Source organism: Orycteropus afer, unplaced genomic scaffold (genome assembly GCF_000298275.1).
Source record: "Orycteropus afer afer isolate SDZICR_OR568_19922 unplaced genomic scaffold, OryAfe1.0 scaffold00074, whole genome shotgun sequence".
NCBI lineage: Eukaryota > Metazoa > Chordata > Mammalia > Tubulidentata > Orycteropodidae > Orycteropus > Orycteropus afer.
Genome location: NW_006921661.1, coordinates 7482630 through 7506981, shown reverse-complemented (window position 1 = coordinate 7506981; position 24352 = coordinate 7482630). Strand labels below are relative to the sequence as shown.

Sequence of the window (24352 nt, the reverse complement as noted above, 5' to 3'; positions counted from 1 at the left end):
AGTGGTTCCACCAGGCTCTATAGGACTAGCAAACCTGGCCCCCCCCCCTTTTTTTCTCCAAATGACTTTGAGTTTTGTTCCACACTGTTCTCCCTCTCTATCCAGTATCTCCTTCATAGATCCCCTTCCAAGTGGTTGACATTGGTAGCCAGGAACCATCTAGTTCTTCTGGTCTCATAGTCATACAGGAAGATCAGATGGTGTACTATTTGCTAGGACTAATTGTTTCCATAATTTTTTGGTTTTCTTCATTCTTCTTTGCTCTAGACAAGAAGAGACCCATCGTTGCATCTAGATGGCAGCTTGCAAGCTTTTAAGACCCCAGTCGCTACTTGCCAAAGTAGGAGGTGGAACAGTGTTTTGTGTACTATGTTATGCCAATTGAGCTTGATGTCCCCTGAGATTATGGTCCCGAGCCCACAGGTTCAACTACTAGGTCCCTCTTGGTAGCTGGCTGTGACCAAGCAGTGACTACAACCTTGCCCTTGTCAGCTCCACTATACACCTGGGAATTCAGATCATATACATAAACTTATAGGACCATTGTCTGCCAACCCTATACATGTTCTTGGGTACACTCCCCGCTTCATAGAGATACCTACTAGTTCAGCCTGTCTACCCATCTATCTACCAACACACCCATGTTTGCCTTCACTGAAAGTCCTTACTTTCAAGGAACTTACATTCTAATGGGAGAAGATAGGCAATAAACCAATAAACAAGCAAATACACGTTATATGGAGCTCTGGTGGCATAGTGTCTAAGGCATTTGGCTGCTAACCAGAAGGCTGGTGGTTCAAACCCACTAGCCACTCCTCGGAAGGAAGATTGGGCAATCTACTTCTGTAGTGATACTGCCTCGGAAACCCAAGGAGGGGTTGCTAAGGGGAGGAGACAGGCAATAAACCAGTAAACAAGCAAATACATGTTATATCAGATGTTAAATGTCATGGAGAAAAATAAGCCAGGGTAAGGATGACAGAGAATGCCAGATATAGAAGTTAAGTTTGTGTGTCAACTTGGCCGGCCTGGTTGAGTGGCTGGGCAGCTGGATGTAATATTCCCCATGATGAGACTGGTAATCAACTTCATGGTGGAATCTACTGTGAGCAGCTGCCTTAGGGATGTGGTCTACTTCTTGTTTACAAGGAGAAGCCTTGGGGGAACAGTCTCTAGCTTATGGCATGCTTGAAGCCTGCATGTAGCCAAGTCACTGTTCAGCACCCTGCCATGTTGCTCTGCTGATCTTGGGACTTTCAATGGACTTGAATTAATGGTCTGCTGGGTGGTTTGGTAACATTGAAAAACTATGCCTTTTCACTTGTCGACCTTGGGTTTGTCAGCCTTAGCAGCTAGCAGCTGGCTGAGTGAAGAGATGCCTCTAGCTTCAGTGAGCTGGGAGCAAGAGGCAGAGCTAAAGCCCAAGGTCAAGGGGCTTTCACCCAGGCCCTAGAGCCTGGCACCTGGCATTCGGACTTCTAACCTCCAAAACTGTAAAAGAATAAACTCCTGTTGGTTAAAGCCATCCCACTTGTGGTATTTTCTGTTAGAGTGGCACAGAGGTAACCAAAACACCAGACAACTGCGCAAAAGGGGTTTGTGTTATTTTACCTAGAATGATCAAGAGAAAGCTCACTGGAAAGGTCATGATGTGTAAAGAAGGATGTCAGGGATCAAGTCATATGGGTATCTGGGGAAAGTACATTTCAGGTAAGAGAAACAGCAAGTGAAAAAGACCCGAGGGCAGGAACATTCTTAGCCTGTTAAAAGAATAGCACAATGGCCAGTGTGGATAGAGCAAGAGAGGCAAAGGGGAGAGAAGGAGGAACTAAGTAAGCCCAGAGGAGTAACGAAATTGATCATGTAGGGCCTTGTAGAGTTGCTGACTATTTGGCACAGGTGGCTAAACTTACTGAGATAATGAATGCAGGCAGTAGAGCAAAGGAAGAGGGCAAGCTCAGCATTGTTATTGGGTGCCATCGAGCTGTCTCCGACATTGGACAGTGAAATGCTTGTGACACATGAAAGACATTTGGTATGTTGTTGGATCTATATTTGTCTGCAGTATGGAGAACACAAAGAGTGGTCTGGACTGAGGATAAGGATCTGAGAGTCATCAAACTGTAAATAATAACTGTAGCAATCAGAGTAGTTGAAATTTTCCTGAGAAAATCTTTAAGAGCAGAAGACAAAGTACTGAGGAAAACAACATGTAAAGTAAATTACTGCCATTCCCTTCTTCTACCTGTCTCCCCCCTGTAGGGAAGGTGATAAAACTAGTTTGCTTATATTTCTGAAAGAATCAAATAACTTTAAATAAAACCAGGAAATTGGTCACACGAAAGTTATTTCATACAAGAGGGAAGAGAAAGTAGAGTCAGAAGAATTTGACTGTGAAACTGTTGTTGGATGGAGGTCTTGGTAAACCAACCATCCTTCTATCTCCTCTTCTTGAAGAGGTGACAACCACAGATAAGTTGGTCATGGGTAAGGAGAGCTAGGGGCAGCCTCTAACAGCTGGTCACTCTCCCCTATCCGTACGGCACTTGGTACTCTATAGTACACCCATCCTGTGAGAGAAACCTATCTGGCAGATGAGGAAACAAACTCAGGAATGTCAGAAGACTTGACTAATGTCACACACAAGCCTGTATCCACTATATTATGGGAAAAGGGAAGAGCAAACCCTGTTTCACAAATGCTTGAAGTGAAGGTTATTTGAGTTCAGATGCATCAGTTCAAAGTAGAGGGAAGGGTTACTGTACTTTTTGCAAATAGTATGCCCATGTAAGTCACGTGCATACACACAAGGCACAGAAATGAAAAGATTATGTTAAAAAGTTGACATAGCACACGCATGCATACACTGCCCATGTCTTGTGACATTTCCAGAAGTGAATTTCCGCCTCATTCAGTAGTCTGAATATTGTGATTTTGATCATATATGTATATGTATATGTATATGTATATGTATATGTATATGTATATGTATAAGCTATGGTCAGGAAGTCATAGATCAAATTTGGTAGTACACTGGTAATGGGAAAATTAACAACTGAAATTTGACATTTGCTCTGGGGCTGCCTGTGGCCAGACATGAGTGCAGTGGAGTTCCTTGTAGCTGATCTATGCCCCAGTATATTGTGTGAGAGATGGGAGAATGGTCAAGCAGAGGGCTGTGTGTGGGATGGCCAAAGCCTGAGCACAGGCTGGTTCCGCGGTGGTGAGAGCTACTGCCCATGTGCACCCAGGTCTCTCAATGCCAGCTCCATGTGAAGTTGGGTAGCAAGATGGTATAGGTGTAGGTGCATGCTGCCCTGGTCCTGCAGGGCCCTCAGGCAGCCATTGGACCTATCTTATCTGAGTAAGAGATGTGCAAACCCCCTGTGCCTAGAGCTCTCATGGCCACCCTACAGCATCTATGCAGGCAGGAAGTTCAAATGGCCTGAGTACAGCGGCTGGCTAGCCAGGCAGTGTATGAATGCACATGGCTGTGGAGCATCAGCCTCGCCTGCACTGGCGAGTGCTGTTTCTGGGGTGGAAAAAGTGATTTCTTCCTGTACTGGAAAAAGTGTGGTTTTCAGAGCAGGGAAGGAATTCTGCCAGGAGAGGTGCTTTAGAAAGTCATGGGTAGGCTTGTGATGATCTGCTGCTGGGAACCAAGCCTCTGTGCCAATAGACACCAAGGGGAAGAATTAACATTAAATCCATTGCACAGGAAAAAAAAAAAACAAAACAACTGAAGTCATGAACGTGAAAAAAAAATATTGGTATAGTATGCTTATGAAAATAATGCGTGGAGGGTTGAGTGGCATGCAAAAAATGTATAATGTGTGTATTATTTGCATAAAAATAAGGTAGGTCCTCCATTAGATCCTCTAGTGAGGATCACCAGAGCAAATGACCAAGAGTTTACAAGCTCTCTCCTGTTCCAGGGATGCATGGCTTGTCCTGGCCCTCAAGTAGATCAGCTGCAGTATAGCAACCCCAGAACACTATCTGAGAACCCAGGAGCTTCTTAAAATGCTCCTTTTCAGCCTCCAGGGTCCAAATTGGCCTTTGGAGGAGAGACTTAGAACAGAATCCTCAAAAGGCAGCACACTTCTCACTCTGAGCGGCTGAGTGTACCTGAAACACTACTGAGAAAATAGAAACCTCCATGAAATGGGAAACGCCACCTACAAACCTCTAATCCTACCCACCTTCTCCACCTTTTTTCATGCCACAAGGGAGAATTTCTTCCTCCTCTTAAAAGGCCGCCACCTCCACATGTGTTCTGGGTCTCATGCCCCTGACCAGGGACTGTTCTCCTATTTTCTCTCCCTTTCCTGCATCTTTTTCCTCTTCTCCCTTTCTCCACCCACTCAACTCACTGCCGTCGAGTCAGATCCGACTCATAGTGACCCCTCCTTGGGTTTCTGAGGCGGTATCTCTATGGAAGTAGATTGCGCAGTCTTCTTTTTGAGGAGTGGCTGGTGGGTTTGAACTGCCAGCCTTCTGGTTAGCAGTCAAATGTCTTAGGCACCATGCTAGACTTTATTAGCATATAGAAAGCTGTAGCCACTCCCATATTAAAAACACAAAACCAAAAAAATCTTCCTTGATCCCATCTACCACTCCATAATTATAGCCAAATTTGTCACCAATTGCTTAAGATTTTAGTTACATATGATTTTGTGATTTCATTCGGTAATATACCAGATCTTTGTAATATGTGTAAAATATGAAGCATAATAAAAACACCTGTAAACCCACAACCCAATCTAAAAACTAAAACATTATTAATAATATTCTCTTTTCCATCCTGTCCCTTGCCTCTGCATGTTGTTGTTGTTATTATGTGCTGTCGAGTCGGACCCAACTCATTGCAACCCCTCCTTGGGTTTCTGAGGAGGTATCACTACGGAAGTAGATTGCCCAACCTTCCTTCTGAGGAGTAACTGGTGGGTTTGAACTGCCAGCCTTCTGGTTTAGCAGAAGTGCCTTAGGCACTATGCTACCAGAGCTCCTTGCCTCTGTATGGTAACTACTATAATCAATTTTGTGCTTCTCATTACTCCCTCTTTTTAAACAGTATATTTTTAAGCATATACAACATATATATATATGCATATTAATATATCTGTAATAAAATATTTAGTGCTGCTTGCTTATGAACTTTATAAAAATAGCATTATACTTTATGTACTTATGGAGGTTTCTTTAGTCAATACTGTTTCTAAGATTTATTATTCACATGTGTATAAATGTAGTTCATTTATTGCCATTGTTGCATCCACTGTTTAAATATACCGCTATTTCAAGTTTTTTTTTCCTGTATGACTATTCTCCTCGTGCACATGTATATCTGGAGTATATTCCCAGGATGGACTTAGGGTAATGATAAGATAAAGTCAAATCCCATTTCATTGTGATTATACCTATTTATCATCAACCTACAAGAATTCTTGTTAAAACATACCCTTGCCAACATGTGAGATAGAAGCAGCCTCCTTAATTTTTGCCAGTCTTGTGTGTATCTAAAATGGTATCTCATTGTGGTCTTAATTTTAATTTCTGTGATTATTAATAAGGTTGATTATCTTTTCATGCTTATTTGCCCTTAGTCTCCATAGTAAAATTCCTGTTCACATTTTCATTCCATTTTGGATTATCTCTGTGTTATTGATCTGTGAGTTTTTACATATTCTGGATGCTAGACATTGTAAATAAGACGTGTTGCAAATATTTCCCAACTCATGGCTTGTCCTTTTCATTTTCTTTATGGTACATTCCAATGAACACAATTTCTTAAATTTAGTAAGCTAAATTTATCAGTCTTTTCTTTTATAGTAAGGTGCTTTGGTGGTGCAGTGTCTAAGGTATTGACTGCAACTGGTGGGTTGTTGGTTCAAACCCACCAGCTACTCCTCGGAAGATAGGGCAATCTACTTCCATAAAGATTTACTGCCTCGGAAACCCAAGGGGGGTTGCTATGAATCAGAATTGACTTGATGGCAGTGGGTTGCCTCCTAAACTGTGAGAAAGTAAATTTGTTTGTTAAAGCCTTCCACTTACGGTATTTCTGTTACAGCAGCACTGGTAGCATAGTGCCTAAGGCACTTGACTGCTAACCAGAAGGCTGGTGGTTCAAACCCACCAGCCATTCCTCGGAAGGAAGGTTGGGCAATCTACTTCCGTAGTGATACTGCCTCAGAAATGCTACCACGTTGGAAACCCAAGGAGGGGTGGCTATGAGTCAGAGTTGGGTCCAACTTGATGGCATATAACAACAACAACAACAACAACAGATAACTAACAACAGACAACTAAGACAGCCAGAAGCAGGTGATGTACGTGAAGAATGTAAACAACCTTTAAGTTCATTTTGTTGGTATATGACAAAAGAAAACAGTTAATCTATATAAACTAGCCTAGAGACATAAATCTGAACAAGCTCCCTAATCTCTAACCTTGAAGAGAAGATGCAACATTTGGTTAATCTTTACCTTTGAAGAGAAGACATAACACACTAGTCTTTGATGTCACATTGGACCTTATTATGTAAAGCCAAAGTGAGACTTTCACATATAAACCCTGAATTTCTGCTCACTTACTGAGAATAGGCAGAGACTCTCCCAGCCACGACTGACCTTGAATTCAGGAACATCTGCTAAGTTTTAGCCATAGTCAAGCCTTCCTCCTGAGATCTCCTGTTAAGGGTAAAAGCTTGAAGCCTAAAGATTTTGACTCTAACCAATAAACTAACATGTTGTGTTGTTGTGTGCCGTTGACTTGAACCCGACTGATAGCAACCCCTCCTTGGGTTTCTGAGGAGGTATTACTACAGAAGTAGATTTCCTAACCTTCCTTCTGAGGAGTGGCTGGTGGGTTTGAACCGCCAGCCTTGTGGTTAGCAGTCAAGTGCCTTAGGCACTATGCTACTGGAGCTCCTTTAAACTAACATAGTAATTGTTAATTCTGATTCTGTGGTTCTAAATGAGTGCTGTGCAGTCTTCTTGCATGCATTGCCATGATGATCTTGCAATAAACTAAATGAGTTTATTTAAGTCAAAGCCCTGCATGTCTATATTAATTTCTAGGATTAAATCCTATACCACAGAGGATGGGCTGACCAGCAGTCTGGACACAGGAGAAGAAAGAATCAGTAAACTCAAATACAAATGATCTAAAATTAAAGGGCACAGAGAAAAAGAGAACAGTTTGAGACTTGTGGTATAGCACCAAACAGGGGAACATGCAACACATCCCAGAAGGAGAAGATAGGAAGGAGAATCCCAGAAGAGACAGTAATTGACATTTTCCAAAATTTATGAAAGACTCATCAGCAGATCCCAAGCAGGAAAATTACCAAGAAGATCACAGCTATGAACATCACAGTCAAAGTGTTGAAAACCAAAGATAAACTCTTAAAAGCAGCCAGAGAGTAAATGCCACATTACATTCAGGGCAACAACAAGAATGATTGCTACTCCTCATCAGATACAATGGAAGCCAGTGGAATATCTTTAAAATGCTAAAAGGAAAATAAAATTCAATTTAGAATTCTTTTTGAGTATTTTTTGAATATCAAAATATCTTTTGATGAAGGCAAAAGAAGATTTTTTCAGACAACTGAAGCTGAATCAGTTACTAGTAGATCTGCATTACATGAGATTCTAAAACAAGTTTTTTAGGCTCAAAGTAACTGATCTCAGAAATCTGGATTTGCAGAAGGAACAAAGAACACTAGAAATGGTAAGTATGTAATATAAAAGAGTATTTTTTGTCTTAAATTCTTCAAAATGAGGCCACTTTTAAAATCTTCAGAGATCACAAGCATTGAGAATATTATGGTGCCCCTGACCAAATGTAATTCACAGTTAAATCTACAATAAGCCAAAAGTATAAGAAAGTCAAAGTTCTGAGTTACCTCAAAGTAACTATTTCAATGCTTTTTCTAAAGAAAAAGAAATTGAATTCTTAATTTTTGTTTTCTCTTTTAATTTTGGTGTCTCTACTTGCTAGTGCCCTAAACATGTATTTGGTATCAAGTAATGAGAGGGGCTAAAAAAACCAAAAAACCAAATTCACTGCCATCGAGTCAGATCTGATTCATAGCTATCACTCCTTGGGTTTCCAAGGCAGTATCACTATGGAAGAGATACTTCCTTCCGAGGAGTGGCTGATGGGTTTGAACTGCCAGCCTTGAGAGGGGCTAGGGCCACCACTATTCTGAGATTTCAGCACTAAAACTGAAACAGTTCTGGGCCAACTGTGATGGTTCATCATCTTGACTAAGGCCCAGAATACGGTCAAGGAGAGAGGTGGTCCCGAGAGCAGCAGACAGTGCAGTTTTGTTGTAGCAAGAAAAAAAGGCCACACAGTGTATGACATTTGCTGTCATCTTCAAAGTAGACTTGCTCTTTAACTGAAGCAATAATTCTCATTTCTCCATCTTCCATCCTTTGTATCTCATGTTTATAGTTCAAAGACAGTATACCCCACCCTGGGAGTTGGCACATCATGAAGCAGAAAAAAAACAAAAAACAAGAAGAGTAGTTCTGTGTGACAGGTGGGGGATGACAGTCATAGCCCTCCCTTCCTACAAGGTATGACTCACTGACACTTTACCCACTTGGCAAGGAGGGGAAGAAGGAAAGGAACTAAGAGTGTCTACTGTGTTCCTGTAGGGCAATCCTCTCCATCACCCTATTAGGTAAGAATTATGAGCCTACTGTTAGTAGCAGACTCAGGATTTCATTCTACTGCTGTCTTGCTCCAAAGTCTATGCTTGGAGCCCATACATAGTTGTATGAACTTAGCATGTATATCGATAAGCATGTGTGGGAAATGTGAGAGAAGATGCAGAGAGGAAGATGAGCTGCTGACCACAAACCAGACAATGAAGAAAGGCATCAAAACTGCAGAGCCTCCTGGGTGGGGACTGGCACTTTTCTTTCCCTAAGACAGAATTCACAAATTTGATAAAAACTGAGATATGCTAGGACTTTAGACTGATCCATGTGCCAAATACGTGAGATGTCTTGAAAATGGTGCTGGGGAAGGTTAGAGGTGAGAGGGTGAAGAAAAACTAGTAAAAAAATTAAACTTCTAATAACTTCTCTTTAGGACTATAATCCCAGCCCCTCAGGATACTTCTGGACTGATCCCACCTTTTATCAGTGTACTCTGGGAAAGTATATGTTTAAATGTTAACCGCTATTAACCCATTACTATCAAGTCAATTATGAATCACAGCGACCCTACAGATCAGAGTAGAACTGCCCTGTAGGGTTTCTAAGGCTGTAAATCTTTATGGAAGCAGACTGCTCATCTTTCTCCTGCAGAGCAGCTGGTGCATTTGAACCACCAGTGTTCTGGTTAGCAGCCAAATGCCCTAACTGCTACGCCACCACAACTCAACCGCTAAATAAAACATATTTAAGAAAAGAGAAGTGGGCTAGAAAACCATGCCCTAAGCCAGGTATTATGATTTTCAGATGGTATAATGGAAGATCATGGAGTCTGCAGTTCTAAGATTCAAATTCAGTTCCACTACTTACTGTTTGGGTGACTGTGGGCAAGTGACTTAACCTTTATACATCTCAGTTTTCTTACATCTTCTAAGATAGAAATAGTAATATTTTGTAAGTCTGTATAGGAAACTCTGAGCCTCAGTTTCCCCATCTATTAAATGAGGATAATAATGGTGAACCTCAGAGAACCTGTCCTTTACCATAGCACCTAGTACTCATCACAGGACTGATGCACCTGACCCCAGTCATGGTCTTTTCAATCACCTCATATGCATATGACAGCCAGACAGCGAATAAATAAAATAGAACTAACACATTTGAATTGTGGTGCTGGCAAAGAATACTGAATAAACTATGAACTGCCAGAAGAACGAACAAATCTGTCTTGAAAGAAGTACAGCAAGAATGCTTCTCAGAAGCAAGGAGAGCAAACCTTCGCCTCGTGTACTCTGTTATCAGGAAGAATCAGTTTCTGGAGAAGGGTATCATGCTTGGTAAAGTGTAGGGACAGCGAAAAAGAGGATGTGCCTCAATGAGATGGACTGACACGGCAGCTGCACCAATGGGCTCAAAGAGCAATGATTGTGAGGATGGTGCAGACCGGGCAGAGTTTTGTTCTGTTGTACACAGCTGCTTTGAGTTGAAATCTACTCACTAGCATCTAATAAAAGAGCACTCATCACAATCTGTAAATATTTTTTGTTTACTTGATGCCCACTTTGTTCTCCATGAAGACAGAAATCTTGTGTGTCTTATTTACTTTTATATACTCAGTATCCAGCACAATGTCTGATACAGAGTAGGTAGTCCTCCATTCATACTTGCCTTTGCTTAGTTCGCCTTCCCATAGCATCTGGTATGCATTCCTTAGCCAACTCCTACTTTTATGTTTTTACACTGTTTCTTCCACATAGCAGGCTTACCTTTTGCTTTTTCTTGTTTTTTCCTGAGCTCTCTGCCCACTGCTGGGCCCACAATATATGCTCAGTACAAGCTTGAGGAGTGATTACTGTTGCTGCCTCTCAAGAAAGATGGCTCAGGGCAGCTCTACATTCTGCACACACTTTTACAAAGGAAGAGATAAGTATTCCGTAGGAGAGAGAGGGGTCAGCTGGTTGTTCTCTTACCTGATCTGCTGTGGTTGGTGGTGGCAAAGCTGCAGAAAGTGAGAGCATCCGTAGGGAGGCCTCCAACTGCTGGGGAGGCAAGAAGAAGTTGGGCACCACAATGGGCTCTGGCCTAAAAGTTGTTAAGGGACAAATATGTCCAGAAGTCTATGCTCCTGCCAGACTATGTCTCCACTGGCCTCAGTCATCACCATTTATGTTTCTTTTCCTGATTATTTCTACTTATGAAACTTCCTCACATGGTTTCCACCTGGAAAGTCCTGCCCATTCCTAACAAACCATACTCTACTATGGTTCAGGTCAAATCCTGCCTCCTCCAGGAAGCCTTCTAATCTTAGCCCACAGTGATTTCTCCCTCCTCACATCCTAAAGCATGATCTGCAATACAGGATGATGCTTGATATTTAGTCTGATATGATTCTCTATTTGCTTCCCTCAATATTCCCTAAACTTCTCAGAGGGCTGAGACGGTATAGTTTCCTTCAGTAACCTCACCACTCTCCATTCCCAACAGTCCGTCATGAGGCTGGTACACAGCAAATGCTGAATGATATTTGCTGATGGCCTGTTGGCCAAAAAGTGACCTGTTGAAAGTCAGTAAGATAGAGTGGGGGTGGAAGAGGCTGTGTCTTAGGTTGGAGGGAAATGTCTACCACTGAAGGAGGACCTGTCCCACTGGTAGCTCTCTGTTCACATGCAGAAATGAGGGCTGTGCATAAGGGGATTAGAACAGAAGTGCTTATGCGCATAGCTGATCCACCCAATCTGATGAGTCCTAGAAGGTCAGTGTGTATCTTACTCTTCTCCCCTGTATTCTCCTGAGGTACTCAGCACTTCGCTGAGCACATGGTGCGCCACAAAATTTGTTGAATTAAAGCACAGACTTAGTGTGACTGAACTTCTGAGGGGAGGGATCATGATTTTCTGAATTGGTGTTCCCTTATTTACACACACTGACACACAAAAAAACTGAATAGCTTTCCTTCCTGCTTGCCATTTCCTTCACTTTGAGATTTTGTATGACTTAAGGTCCACTCAAGAGTGAATGTCAAACCCTGAGGTGAATCCTGGGAGGTAAGCAGCCCACTACAGAAGCTGCTGCACATGCCTTGAGATACAGGGAGGGCACCAGAGGCCATGCCTCCACAGTGGGGTTGATTGAGATGAGAACTGGGGTACTGTGTTTCTCTGTGGAACAGAGTACAACCATCTAAGTGAGCCTCAAAGCTACTGAACAATTCAGGTCTAAAGGCATACTAAATGTCAGGATTGTTTAAAGCAAGTTCCTCCCTCTCCTAATGGTTGACCTAGAGATAAAGTCCTACCAGGAATTTTATTATTAAGACTTCCCTTTCCAGGATAGCCTGATTCTATCACATAACAGCTTTCTTGTTCTGAATTCCTAAGCAAAAAAAGTAGTGATGGTTGTCTGCACGTCTTTGTTGTTGCATTCTGTTCTGCATGGTAGTTTCTCTTATTACTATTTTCAACTGTTACTTAACTTCATGATACACTTTAAAATTCTCCCCTATTGATGAATTCTCCTAACTAGACAGTGAGCTCTTCAAGGGTCATTTATTTGTCTCCTTCTTCCATGGAACTTTTTCAATTGTCCCAATTCTCAGCAACTTTTCTTTTAGTGTATGCAATATAAATTCAATACCAACTTACACTGCACTGCCTATATGGCTAATTTCAGTTTTATGTGGACAGTTATTCTCTTCCCAACTGGAATCAAAAAGTCCTTTAAGAGAGAGGCTACATATTCTAGTTCTTAAAAAAAAAAAAAGCCTTAACAAACAGATGCCCAATCAACATTTGTAAAATAATTACTAGATCCTTTCACTAAAAATTGGATACAATTGCTTGAGGAAAACACTTCGTAATCTTGCCGTCAAGATAACATAAAGCCTACGGTCTGGCCAGTATCCTTGGAGAATGAAAATTATTTTTTTAAATTAAAAAAATGAGTCTTGGTTTAGCTATCCTTCGTGCTTTAAGACCAATCTTAAATACCACATGGACAAGATGGTTCCACACCTACTAATATAGCTGGGAGGGATTACTCTGATGTTCCAATTCTTTGTTCTATTCAGTAATTTTAGAAAACAGCTAAGGATGGTTCCCTTTCAAATCAGGTTTTTTTGTTTTATTATTCTTCTTTTATGCTACACTTTAAACTCCAAGGGGGCTAAGGCTATCGCTGTTGTGTATGTAGTTATATTTCTGCGACTTAGCACCTAGCATAGTACCTGGAACACAGTTAGATGCTCAATAAATTACCTACTGAATGAATGAAACTCATCTAGTCCTTGCTTTGGTTTAAGCCTTTAGTTTTTCTACAGAGGTGAGGGTGGAGTTTGAGATCCTAAAGGGAAAGAACCATGCTCTTTGAGCACAAAACTCAAAAACTCATTGCTGCTGAGACAATCCCTACTCATAGTGACCCCTCCTTGGGTTTCCGAGGTGGTATCTCTATGGAAGTGGATTACCCAATCTTCCTTCCGAGGAGTGGCTGGTGGGTTTGAACTGCCAGTCTTCTGGTTAGCAGTCAAATGCCTTAGGCACTACGCCACCAGAACTCCTCTTTGAGCACAAGCCATCTCAAAGACGTCCCAGGTGAGGTAGGGTGTATTTGTTGATGCTATGGGGAAGGCACTGAAACTCTCCTCAGCCCATCACTACATCCCCTTTTTTAGGGTTCTGTTCCACAGTCACCCACTCTCTACATCTTTACGCTCTTCTCTTCAGCTTATGAAAATTTTCAAGTCTTTCATTTAGGAAAAAAAGAAAACTCAACTCTGACTTCACATTCTCGGCTGGTTACCACTGAGACCTGTCACTTATAGATGAATAACTTCAGTTCACTTTTTGTGCCTCAGTTTCTTTGTCTGTAAAATGGATATAACAGTATGTGTTGTTCTGAGGATTAAATGTGTTTAATACATGTGAAGTGTAGAATGGTGTCTCATACACAGTGAGCACTCAATAAACCTGACAACTCTTCCACTTATCATACATTCTGAGCACAGCCAAAGTGACCATCATGGCAGTAATGTCAGAAGCCAGGACAGAATGCCAGAAGAGGCATTTGTTTTCAGTCCCACCTCCAGAAACTGACGCTGTAAACCCTTATTAGCCCATACCCCCAATCCTTAGGCTTATTTGTCCTGCATCAAGAATCACACCTCAACATTTTTTGTGTTCCCACCCCCCGAGAATTCTGTGAAACTGCGACAGTTCAATCTACCTTTACTAATGGAGCTCTGGTAGTGTAGTGCCTAAGGCACTTGACTACTAACCAGAAGGCTGGAGGTTCAAACCCACCAGCCGTTCCTTGGAAGGAAGATGGAGCAATCTACTTCCGTAGTGATACTGCCTCGGAAACCCAAGGAGGGGTCGCTATGAGTCAGGTCCGACTGGACGGCACATAACAACAACATGCATTTCCACCCCAAATATACCAAATTAGAAGCTACAGTTTAACAAGATACTCAGGTGATTCTTATGTACACTTGTGATCTGTAAGAATCACCTGGGGAGCCTGTTAAAATGTAGATTCTGATTCAGTATATCTGGATGGAAACTCAAATTATCAGCAGGAGATCCAACTGGAATGCACTGGTTAGAAGCTGATTTTAATTGAGACAGTTTTAATTAAAACTGATTTTAATTGAGAAGATTGGTCTCATCCCTTAAAGCCAAAGCCTTGCTTTCAGGTGTAAAATATCCCACAGATTAATCAGGTAAATCCAGCTAGACTGGGTTAATAAATATCCTTCCAGCGCCTTAAGAAGCTCTGGTGGTGCTGTGGTTAAAGCATTGGGCTACTAATCAAAAGGTCAAAGGTTCAAACCCACCAGTCACTCCACAGGAGAAAGAGGAAGCAGTCTGCTTCTGTGAAGATTTACAACCTTGGAAACCCTCTAGAACAGTTCTACCCTGCGTTACAGTCACTATGAGTCAGAACACAATGGCAGTGGCTTTGGGTTTTTTTTGGTTTACCAATACTTAAACCCAATTAAAGGTACCATGCCTCAGAAGGCCGGTGTTAATGGTAAAATCATAAGCACTCTGTCAGTGCAGGTGAGTCTTCTGAAGAAAGGTCTTCCCATGCCCCTCAGTACCATTACACAAGGGTGGCCACTGCTCATGTTCATGCTCATGCTAAGTTAGTCTAGTACCAGCACCCAAAATTCCTAGATAATGGCTCATGGGGCCACTTGTGGGAAACACCAAAGGATACAGAAGGAGGTCCTGCCTTGTAGACATCTCTGATTCAGCTGTCACTTGCTCCTGTCTGAGGTCAGGGCAGTCAGTGGGTAGCCCCTTATGGTTTTCTCTTCTGGTTTGGGAGGCTAGGTGTACAGAGAGTTTCTCAAAGCTATCAGTAGAGTCACTTAGTTCACTGGAAGCAGCCTCATTCTCAGCCTGAGGCTCTGGCTTGGGCTGCTCCTTTTCCTCATCTGCCCTTGATGAACTCCATCCAACAGAGATGTTGCTCTTTTGGGCTCCTGAGAGTGTCAGGCAAGGGATGAGCTGAGGGTTTGCTGAGGCAGGCTCTTCAACCCTGGCCTTTGAGGTCCCATCTTCACAAAGAACATGACTTTGGCTAGGAGAATCCTGTCTAGGCAAGTGGGTGTTAACAGCTCTTTGTGGGCTGGGCAGAAAGCTACTTCTGACCTGGAGCTCCTGCCTGGGGAAAAGCTCTGAAGAAGGACAAGATGGACTTTCTCTCTGTACCTCATTAGGCTGAAGACTGATGACTTCACTTGTATCTGACACAAAACTAGACCAAGGGCTAGTTTTATCTGTTATGGTGGTGATCTCATTTAGAGTCCTGGGCTCAATGATGTCTTCTTCATAGTCATCATCGCTGTAGGCCAGGTCTGCCTTACTGTCCTCAGTGTGCTGAATCCTTGTAAACACCAATGATTCAGCATCATTTTTAGGTCCTCTGTGTTCCAGAGACTCATGGAGCATTTCCTTTCCACCTGAAGTCTCTTCAAGAATAGGGGGAGGTGGGGAATTTGTGCCCCTATCTGGAGCTCTTGCCAATGGGTGGTCTGCAGTTCTACTTCGTTCTCGTACAGCTTCTGTGTCTTGAGCATCTGGGAGGGTGGTGACCTCTCTGCTTCGACTTCTGGCTCGGTGAGAACTCAAAGATGCTTGAGAATTCCTGGTGATAGTCTGCAGATCTGAACATCAACAGATATCATTCTTACTATAATGCAGGGCCACAGATCACTCAAGTTTTCCACACTAGCCACTAACTTCAGAAATATTCTTCCAATCAGACTCTGAACAAACCTTAAAGACAGTTAATCCACCCAAGAATCAGTAAAACTATATTCAAGGCAGTACAATTTCTAGAATTTTATTCTAATATCAGAGGACCAAAATCTAATCTATTGATAATTGTGGATACATCTGTGGAAACGCTTTCAGGGAGTATCTGCTCATGCTCAGGAATTCTCAGGAGCTGGGAGTCCTGGAGTGCATGTTCATGCTTCCATTTACGTCAGTAATTACCTATATTAAAAATCAAAATAAGAATGCACTTATTTACCTATTTGACAACAATCATTAAAACTATTTTACTTGGAAAATAAAAGCAAAGAAATACCTGTCACCCAAATGATAAAGGCAGGGGAGGTTTACAGAGAAAAGAGCAGCATTGTGTGTTGTTAAGAACATAGGCTTTGAAGTGGGTCAATCCTGGGTTCAAATCCCTCCTGTCACTTGTTAACTATCTGATTATGAACAGCTACCTCTCTGAGCTTGTTTATCTTTACAATGTGATTAACCCTGACCACCTTCTATGGTGAAGAACATATAAAATAAATGGGCATAATGTGTGGTACATACATGGGTACTTAAAGGGAAGCTGCCAGTCACCTCAAATTATTTTTGGAATGAAATGGGAGGGAATAAATTAATAAATGGGCCTAGTAAATGACATATGTTTACATGATTTGAGAGGAAAAAGGAATCAGGAGGCAAACTGGACTCCTGGGAGGCAGGGGTTACATCTCCCTCACAGTACCTAACAGAGTGCTCAGCCTATGGGGCAGGCTGGCTGAATTTAACACATTGACAATTTTCAGACCTCACAGGGGAGTGACCAGATGTCTCAAAATGTCTCTTCCTGCAAATAGGAACAGGATCCAGGAAGTTACTTAGTTGATACTGATCCTTTGGCCTAAACTACTTTCTCTGTCTTGGAAAAGTCTTCCTGCCTTTTACAAACCAACCATTCAAGGCCCTGAAGAACTGCATCTCCTCCAGGAAGCCTTCCCAATTGCAACAGCTGGATGGATTTGCTATAGGGCTTTGTTTAATTAAGAACATGCTATCATGTAATAGTCTTTCTGTATGCTTCCCCATCACACTTCTCAAAGGTAGGGCCCAAATGTCTGATTCATGTTGTGTTTCCAGAGCTCAGCATACATGTTTCATAAATGAAATCCTCAACTCAGTGACTTACTCTTAAGCTCACTTATATCCATTTCTCTTCAAAAAGGTGTATGCATGGTGGAGACAGTGGGCATTACATTTTTTTTAATACTCATTTCTCTAATCCAATCATATCCATTCCCAAATTCCTCCTGTCCTTATGAAAATCAGTCCTTATTCTGTCATCCCCTTGTGCAAATTTTACCATTTTCCTCCAGGATAAGGACCAAATGCCCAAGCTTGGCCTCAGGACTCTCTGGCTTCAATTCTCTTCTCTCCTTTTTAATATATTCCTTTAAAGGGATCCACCATTTTTTCCTGCCTCTCCCCCAAAGAAGCCTCCCTCTGTTTTGCTCTTATACTTTCTTTCTGCAGGGAAATTTGTTGGGTGACTATAGAATGTCAGCTTGGTGAAGGCAGAGATAATGCCTGTCTTTTTTACCACTGTATCCTCCCACAACTAGTAACAGAATGCCTGGCATAGTTGGTGCTCTAGAAATATTGACTGAATACATTCAAGAAAGTTGAAGCCAAATGCAGAGTAAACACTTGGGGCCTTAGATACCAACAGGTTAGGTATCAGTAGAGAGGTTTGTACCTAGTATCAATCATGGCACTGCCCTCCTCCACCTTAAACAGAGAAAACTGAACTTATTCATTCCTGTAGAATCTACACATCAATTTGGTTGATTTTGCAGTGTTCTCCAAAGCTTGTCTGATACAGATTTCTAGCCTTCACCCTGGATTCTGATTCAGTTGGATGGAACAAGGCCTCAGGAAATTGTTATACTCAAGACAATTTGGGAAGTACTTGTTCTAGAGTGGCATAACATACTTTAAAAGCTTCCTAAGTAATTCTAATATGCAGCCAAAGTAAGAACCACTGGGCTGAGGTGTTTATCAAAGAGCAGGCTCTGGACCACCAACACTCAGAATCATCTGGGGATTCTTGTTAAAAATGCAGATTTCTGGGTTCTTCAGAGTAAGTGTTTTAAATACATTTGTAGTTGATTTTCTGAAAACAGAGTGGTACCAATTCATGAACTGATATTGAGGAACAACTCATCTAATCTTCCCCCTTCTACTTTTTTGGGTTAGGGAAAATCAAGCTCAAGAAGGGAAAAGATATGCTCAGAGTCAAACAAAGTCCATGCCAGAAACCCAGCAAGGACCCAGGTCTCCTGCTTCTTAGTCTAATGCTCTTTCGGTTGCCCCCTCCTTCCTGTGCCAGACCACTATGTTCCTTCTATTAAGATGAAGATGGTGAAAGCCTTTGGTCTCTATCTGTCACAGAGGCTTGTCTAAGGGCAGACATCCAAATGCTTTTTGAATGGACATCTAATAATCTCAACAACAAGGGATGTGAACCACACCTGTGATTAAGGAGCTGACTTGCAACACCAGGTTATTCGATTTCTCCAGGATGCACTGGCTCTCAGGGTCTAGGCTGCTGGTGCCTGGCCTAGGATGGTCCTTATGGCTCTCCTGGCACTGCAAGATGGTGGTGTGAGTCTGAGGGCTGAGAGGTAAGAAAGGCTTGGTGAGCTTCTGGCTGAAGTACTGCTGGATCTGATCTAGCTCACTCAGATTCTTTCTGAAAGAAAAGAGGAGAAAAGAGGACAAAAGGATCACTCACTAGGGTTAAAAGCATCTTTTATGTTCCCCTGATCACTTGAGCTAGGATCTTAATACCTCTCACTTGGTCTATTAATACCAGGACCTCCTATTTCGAATCTCCTAATTAATCCTTCACTCCTCTGTCTACAACCCACTGCCACTGACAGCTTTCTCCCCATTCTCTCTAGCTAACGTAGCTCCCCTTCTGATAGGCAGCAAAAAGGCCACCTCCTTTTAGGGAACTATTCTTGATCATCATTCCCAGTTGTCACTTCCCCTTATTGTGACAGAATGAGGTCCTACTTTTGGGTAACATTGTCATTTTCTACCACACAACCATTTCTGATCTTTTAAGCAAGTGACCTCTTCTAGTAAGCTTTCTCCAACCCTTTAAATTGGTTTAGGAGCCCCTCCTCTGTGTTTCACAATTCTTTCTATACTCTTTAGTTACTTCAGGTGTTAGTTTTGCATGTGTCGCCCCTGATATGCAGTGACTTTGTACTGATTCCTTTTTACCTAATGTACCCAGCAGTGTTTGGCACAAAATGAATGTTGAATGGATAAATAGACAAAAACCCTTAATGGGGCTACATTCATTCTTATCACTCTCCCAGTTACTCAGGATTTTACATTTCATCCTTTCATATATATTAGCTTGTTTAATTCGCAGCCGAGCAGATGGAATTAGTAATTATTATTATTATTATTCTTTTACAAATAAGGAACTTAAGATTCAGAGAACTGATTTGTGGGGGGTACTAGCAGTATGTAACCACTCAGAATTTGGGACTCCAACTCCTGTGCTTTTTTCATGAAAATAGATGGGCTCTGTCCCAACTGGGTTCATTCCTACCTCATACCTCTGCTCATGCTGGAACCTGAGTTTAAGCTATTCCCTGCTCTGTCCCTATTTCAATCAATTTTTAACTTCAGTATTTCTCCTTTTCAAAAGTCTATCATCCCAAATCACTGGGCCATCTCTCCCTTAAACTCCTTCACTTGGCATCTCTATCAAATCTTCTGTCATAGGTTTCCCTTCAGTTTTGTCATCATGAATTAGTTAGTTCAGTTTCCCTAACTAGGCCATGAGCATCTGGAAATAGAAGATAATATCATAAACTTCTCTCTTTCTCTCAATGTGCCTGGTACAACTGGCACTGCATAGACACTATATACCAGGGAAATGAACTGAAAGTCTTTCTCACCTTTTGTTAGGAATAGTCTTGTGTGTCTCAAAGTCAAATCTAAATTAAATGAAAGGATAAAGCTGATATTTATTCCATCACTGAAGGCCACAGTGGATTTACTTAGGTGTCTCTATCCTGATTGTATGCCACACGAATAAACACCTGCTGCAGGGTGATGCAAATAAATGTAAACTTGACTCAGCTTTAGAAAGTATGTAAATTCACTGGACTTTGTCAGAGGTTTGCATATAAAACCATGGTACACCAACTTATAAACACCAAGCTGCATTTTCTCAATTATGAAACAGATATTAATACTTGTTGTGGTAGTTAAGTTTGTGTGTCAACTTGGCTGGGCCTGGCTGAGTGGCTGGGCAGCTGGATGTAGTATTCCCCATGATGAGACTGGTAATCAACTCCATGGTGGAATCTACTATGAGCAGCTGAGTAGCTGCCTTAGGGATGTGGTCTGTTTCCTGTATATAAGGAGAACCCTTGAGGAATGGTCTCTAGCTTATGGCACACTTGGATCCTGCATGTAGTTGTGTTGTTGTTCAGCAGCCTGCCATGCTCTGCCAACCTTGGGACTTTAATGGACTTGAATTTATGGCCTGCTGTGGGGTTTTGTAACATTGGGACTGTGCCTTTTTACTTGTCAATCTTGGGCTTGTCAGTCTCAGCAGCCAGCAGCTGTCTGAGTGAAGAAAAGCCTCTAGAGCCTGGCACTTTGAATTTGGACTTAAAGTCTCCAAATAGTAAGAATAAACTCCTGTTTGTCCAAGCCATTCCATTTGTGGTATCTTCTGTTAGAGCAGCACTAGGTAACCCGAACAGTTGTCCTGCACGCCTCAGAGGATTGTTGTGACTCAAGCGAAGCACTGTGTTAAGGTTCTGTGAACCAAAGGAAGTATAGCAAAGTATGTATTTGTTTTATCTCCTTTTGGTAGAGAATTCCTCTAGAGCAGTGGTTCTCAAAGCCTGGTTCTAGGACTAGCAGCATCAGCATCACCTGGGTGCTTGTTAGACGTACAAATTTTCAGGGACAATCCTAGACTTAATGAATCAGGAACTGTGGTCTCAGAAATCAGTGTTTTAACAAGCCCTTCAGGTGATTCTGATACACAGTGAATTTTGACAATCACTGCTGTATATGGCTATAAAGTAGATGCGAGGCTGTATAAAGTTGAGGGTGGTTATTATTAAGTTTTGGTGAACAAACTAAAGTTCCATTTACAGAATCAGCAATAGAGTCCTCTGAAGGAATGGAAGCCCCAAGCCGAGATGCATCTATGAGGACTCCTGTGATGCTCCATAACCTAACCTGCACATGAGCCGCTGCTAAACCTCCTGGAGTAATAGTAGCTGATGGAAAAGCAGCCTGCCCACTGCCACTGCCTGTTCACCCTGTGCTCCCCTAGGTTCCTGTGTCTCTTCTTAGCAATGGCCTTACCTGAGAGAACTCAGAAGGGAAGTATTGGAGGACAAGGGCCATGTGGTCGTTTTGTCATCACTTGTCAGGACTGCATCTCCCCGGTGCAGGGATTCATGAAATCGACGGATGTTCTGCACATGCTCTTCATGACGTGATGCCTGGTTTTTTGAGATACTGCTTCTGCCAAGGATAAATGGGGGCAAAATACTCAACTACTGAGTAAGCTGCTAGTGTGACAGTCAATAAATCACCTTCCTGGAATGGTACTGCAAAGCCATTCCCACTACCATAGTTCTGGCTTCATTGACTCTTTGTTTTTTTTAAAAAAATTTTATTGTGATTTGGGTGAACATTTACAGAGCAAATTTATTTTCCACACAGCAGTTCATACACATTTTGTCTCATGACATTGACTGAGGCAATTCCTCACAAAGTAACAGCTCTTTTCCCACTTCCTCCCTGTAGTTATCTCTTCCCTGTGTCCTTCCCTCCTGTGCATTTCCACCCCACCCCCCAGCTGTCTCCCTATGCCAACACTGCCCTTCTGTTCTCCCATGAATGATTACTCCAAGGAGTCTATCTATATACCTGATATAAATGTTCAGCCTATATGCCCTGTCTATTATTTGGCTGGTCTAGCTTCATCAACTCTTGCTTGGATTATAACTGTCTCTCAAATGATCTTGCCTTCAATATCCTCCTTCAATCTATTCTCCTGAGTAATCTTTCTAAAACAAGAATAACAATATTTACAGACCCCTTTTTGTGTGCCAAGGACTGTTCTAAGCACTCGGCATGTATTAACCTATTTAATCACCACATTCTTTTCCAGCATTGGCTTCTCTTTATTTAAAAAATAAATTTCAAATTATTTAGCATGGCATTCAAGCACCTGACTTCACAAAATTTTTTTTTTTCTTTTAAATAAATAACAGGTTTATTGTGATTCAATTCACTTACCATAAAATTCACTCATTTAAAGGATATGATTCAATGGTATTTAATATATTCAAAATTTTGTAACTATCAGCACAATCAATTCTAAAGATATTCATCACCCCATAAAGAAACTCAGTGTGGTGCAGTGAATTATTGGGTATGGCTTTTCTAGCCATAGTCTTTGTAACTCCCACTGGATTACTGGGTGAGACCATGCAAATAAGGTGTGCAGAACTCTGATGTTGGGATTGGTTAGTTTTGTCACTCTGCCAGGCTTAAAATGAGTTTTCCTAGAGGCAGAGAGGGGATCTCACTGCCACCAAGAGAGAAGAGCTGGAGGTGAAGTGGAATGTGTCCTTGGACCCGAGATCCCTGCCCTGGACCTCCTTGGCTGAGAGAGATGCCCCGGCAGAGAGACAGTTGCAGTGGAACCAAGAGGCACGAGACAGGGTGGTGGGTTTACCTGGCCCACAGAGCAAGAAAGCTGAGTGCCCTGGGCAGAAGGCTTACTGATAGAGTGGGGTGCACCTAGGTGTACCTATAGGCAGAGCTAAAAGAGCTTTCTTTGTAACACATGCCTAAGCAGGGCAGAGGCCAGGCAGAGGGGCCAAAGGCCAGAAAGGAGAGCCTGAGGGCATAGCGGAGGGGAAACTGTCCTGATGGAAGAACTGTATCCTGAGTGTGTTCCTGAATTGTAGCTTGTTGCTTCCCTAAATAAACCTCATAATCATGAGTATTGTCTGAGTTGTGTGTGGCTGTTGCAATGAATTATCGAACCCAGCAGAGAAAGCAGAGAAGAAGTGAATGCCGTGGGAGGGATGGTTGGTGTCAGAATTGATAAAAGGGTGGCTGTATGTCTGGCCTCATAGGAATAAGCCTTGGGCTGCTGATGGTGATTCTATCTTCCTCTTGTGAAGTTAGAGGAGCTCAGATGTTGCCTCCTAGTCCTTCTTGCACCCAGTATCCATTAGCAGTCATTTCCTATTTTCCCACTAAGCCTCTCTGCTCTAAGCAATCACTAATCTACTTTCTGACTCTACTAAAAGAAATCAAAAAACAAATCTATTGCCTTGGAGTCAATTCCAATTCATAGTGATGCTACGAGACAGAGTAGAACTGCCCCATCAGGTTTCCAAGGCTACAATCTTTATGGAAGCAGACTGCCACATCTTTCTCCTGCAGAGCGGATGGCAGGCTTGAACTGCTGACCTTTTGGTTGGTAACTGAGAGCTTAACCACTGTGCTTCTAGGGTTCCTTCCATCTCTATAAATTTGTCTGTTCTGGACATTTCATGTAAATGAAATTACATAATATGTGGTCTTTTGTGATTGGCTTCTTTTTCTTAGCATAATGTTTTCAAGGTTCATCTATGTTATAGCATGTATCAGGGCTTCATTTTTCTTCATGGCTGAATAATATTCCATTGTATGAATAAACCACATTTAAAAATCTGTTTATCCACTTATCAGTTGATGGACATTTGGATTTTAACCACTTTTTTGGCTATTGTAAATAATGTTGCTATAAAGATTCAGGTACACGTTTTTGTGTAGACGTATGTTTTTCTTTCTCATGGGTATTTAATAACTAGGAGTGGAACTACTGTATCATATGGTAACTCTATGTTTAACTTTATGAGGAACTGATAAGAAGATTTAGGAAAGCAGTTATATCACATTTCATTCCCACCAGTAATGAGGGTTCTTTTTTTATCTACAGAATAAATTTCAAATTCCTGAGCATGGCATTAAAGAATTTGATTCCAGTAACTTTTCTTTTTTGTCAGCCATAAAATGGAATGAAGTTCTGATACATGCTGCAACATGGATGAACCCTGAAAATGTTACTGTATTTTTATGTAAATAATACACATACTTAGTTATCCAGTATATAACAGAAATGTGACGAGTGTGTAGCTTTAACAAACACATTTTTTTTTTTTTTTTTTTTTACAGGTTAGGAGGCAAAAAGTCCAAATTCTGGGTGCCAGCTCTAGGAAGGCTTTCTCTCTTTGTTGGCTCTGCAGGAAGGTCCTTGTCTCTTTTGAGCTTCAGCTCCTGGGCGATCTTCATGAG

At 41.8% G+C, this 24352-nt stretch overlaps 1 protein-coding gene across 1 annotated transcript in view; it reads right to left on the bottom strand.

Moving 5' to 3' along the window:
- C2CD3 (C2 domain containing 3 centriole elongation regulator) overlaps window positions 1-24352 on the bottom strand; it is a 148168-nt gene that overhangs the window by 12345 nt on the left and 111471 nt on the right. Inside the window, exons 29-32 of the mRNA XM_007940948.1 lie at window positions 21356-21517; window positions 18475-18695; window positions 14892-15843; window positions 10646-10757 (exon numbers count right to left, since the gene is read on the bottom strand). Of these exons, the coding sequence (XP_007939139.1) occupies window positions 10646-10757; window positions 14892-15843; window positions 18475-18695; window positions 21356-21517 (1447 nt within the window). The remainder of the gene's footprint in view (window positions 1-10645; window positions 10758-14891; window positions 15844-18474; window positions 18696-21355; window positions 21518-24352) is intronic.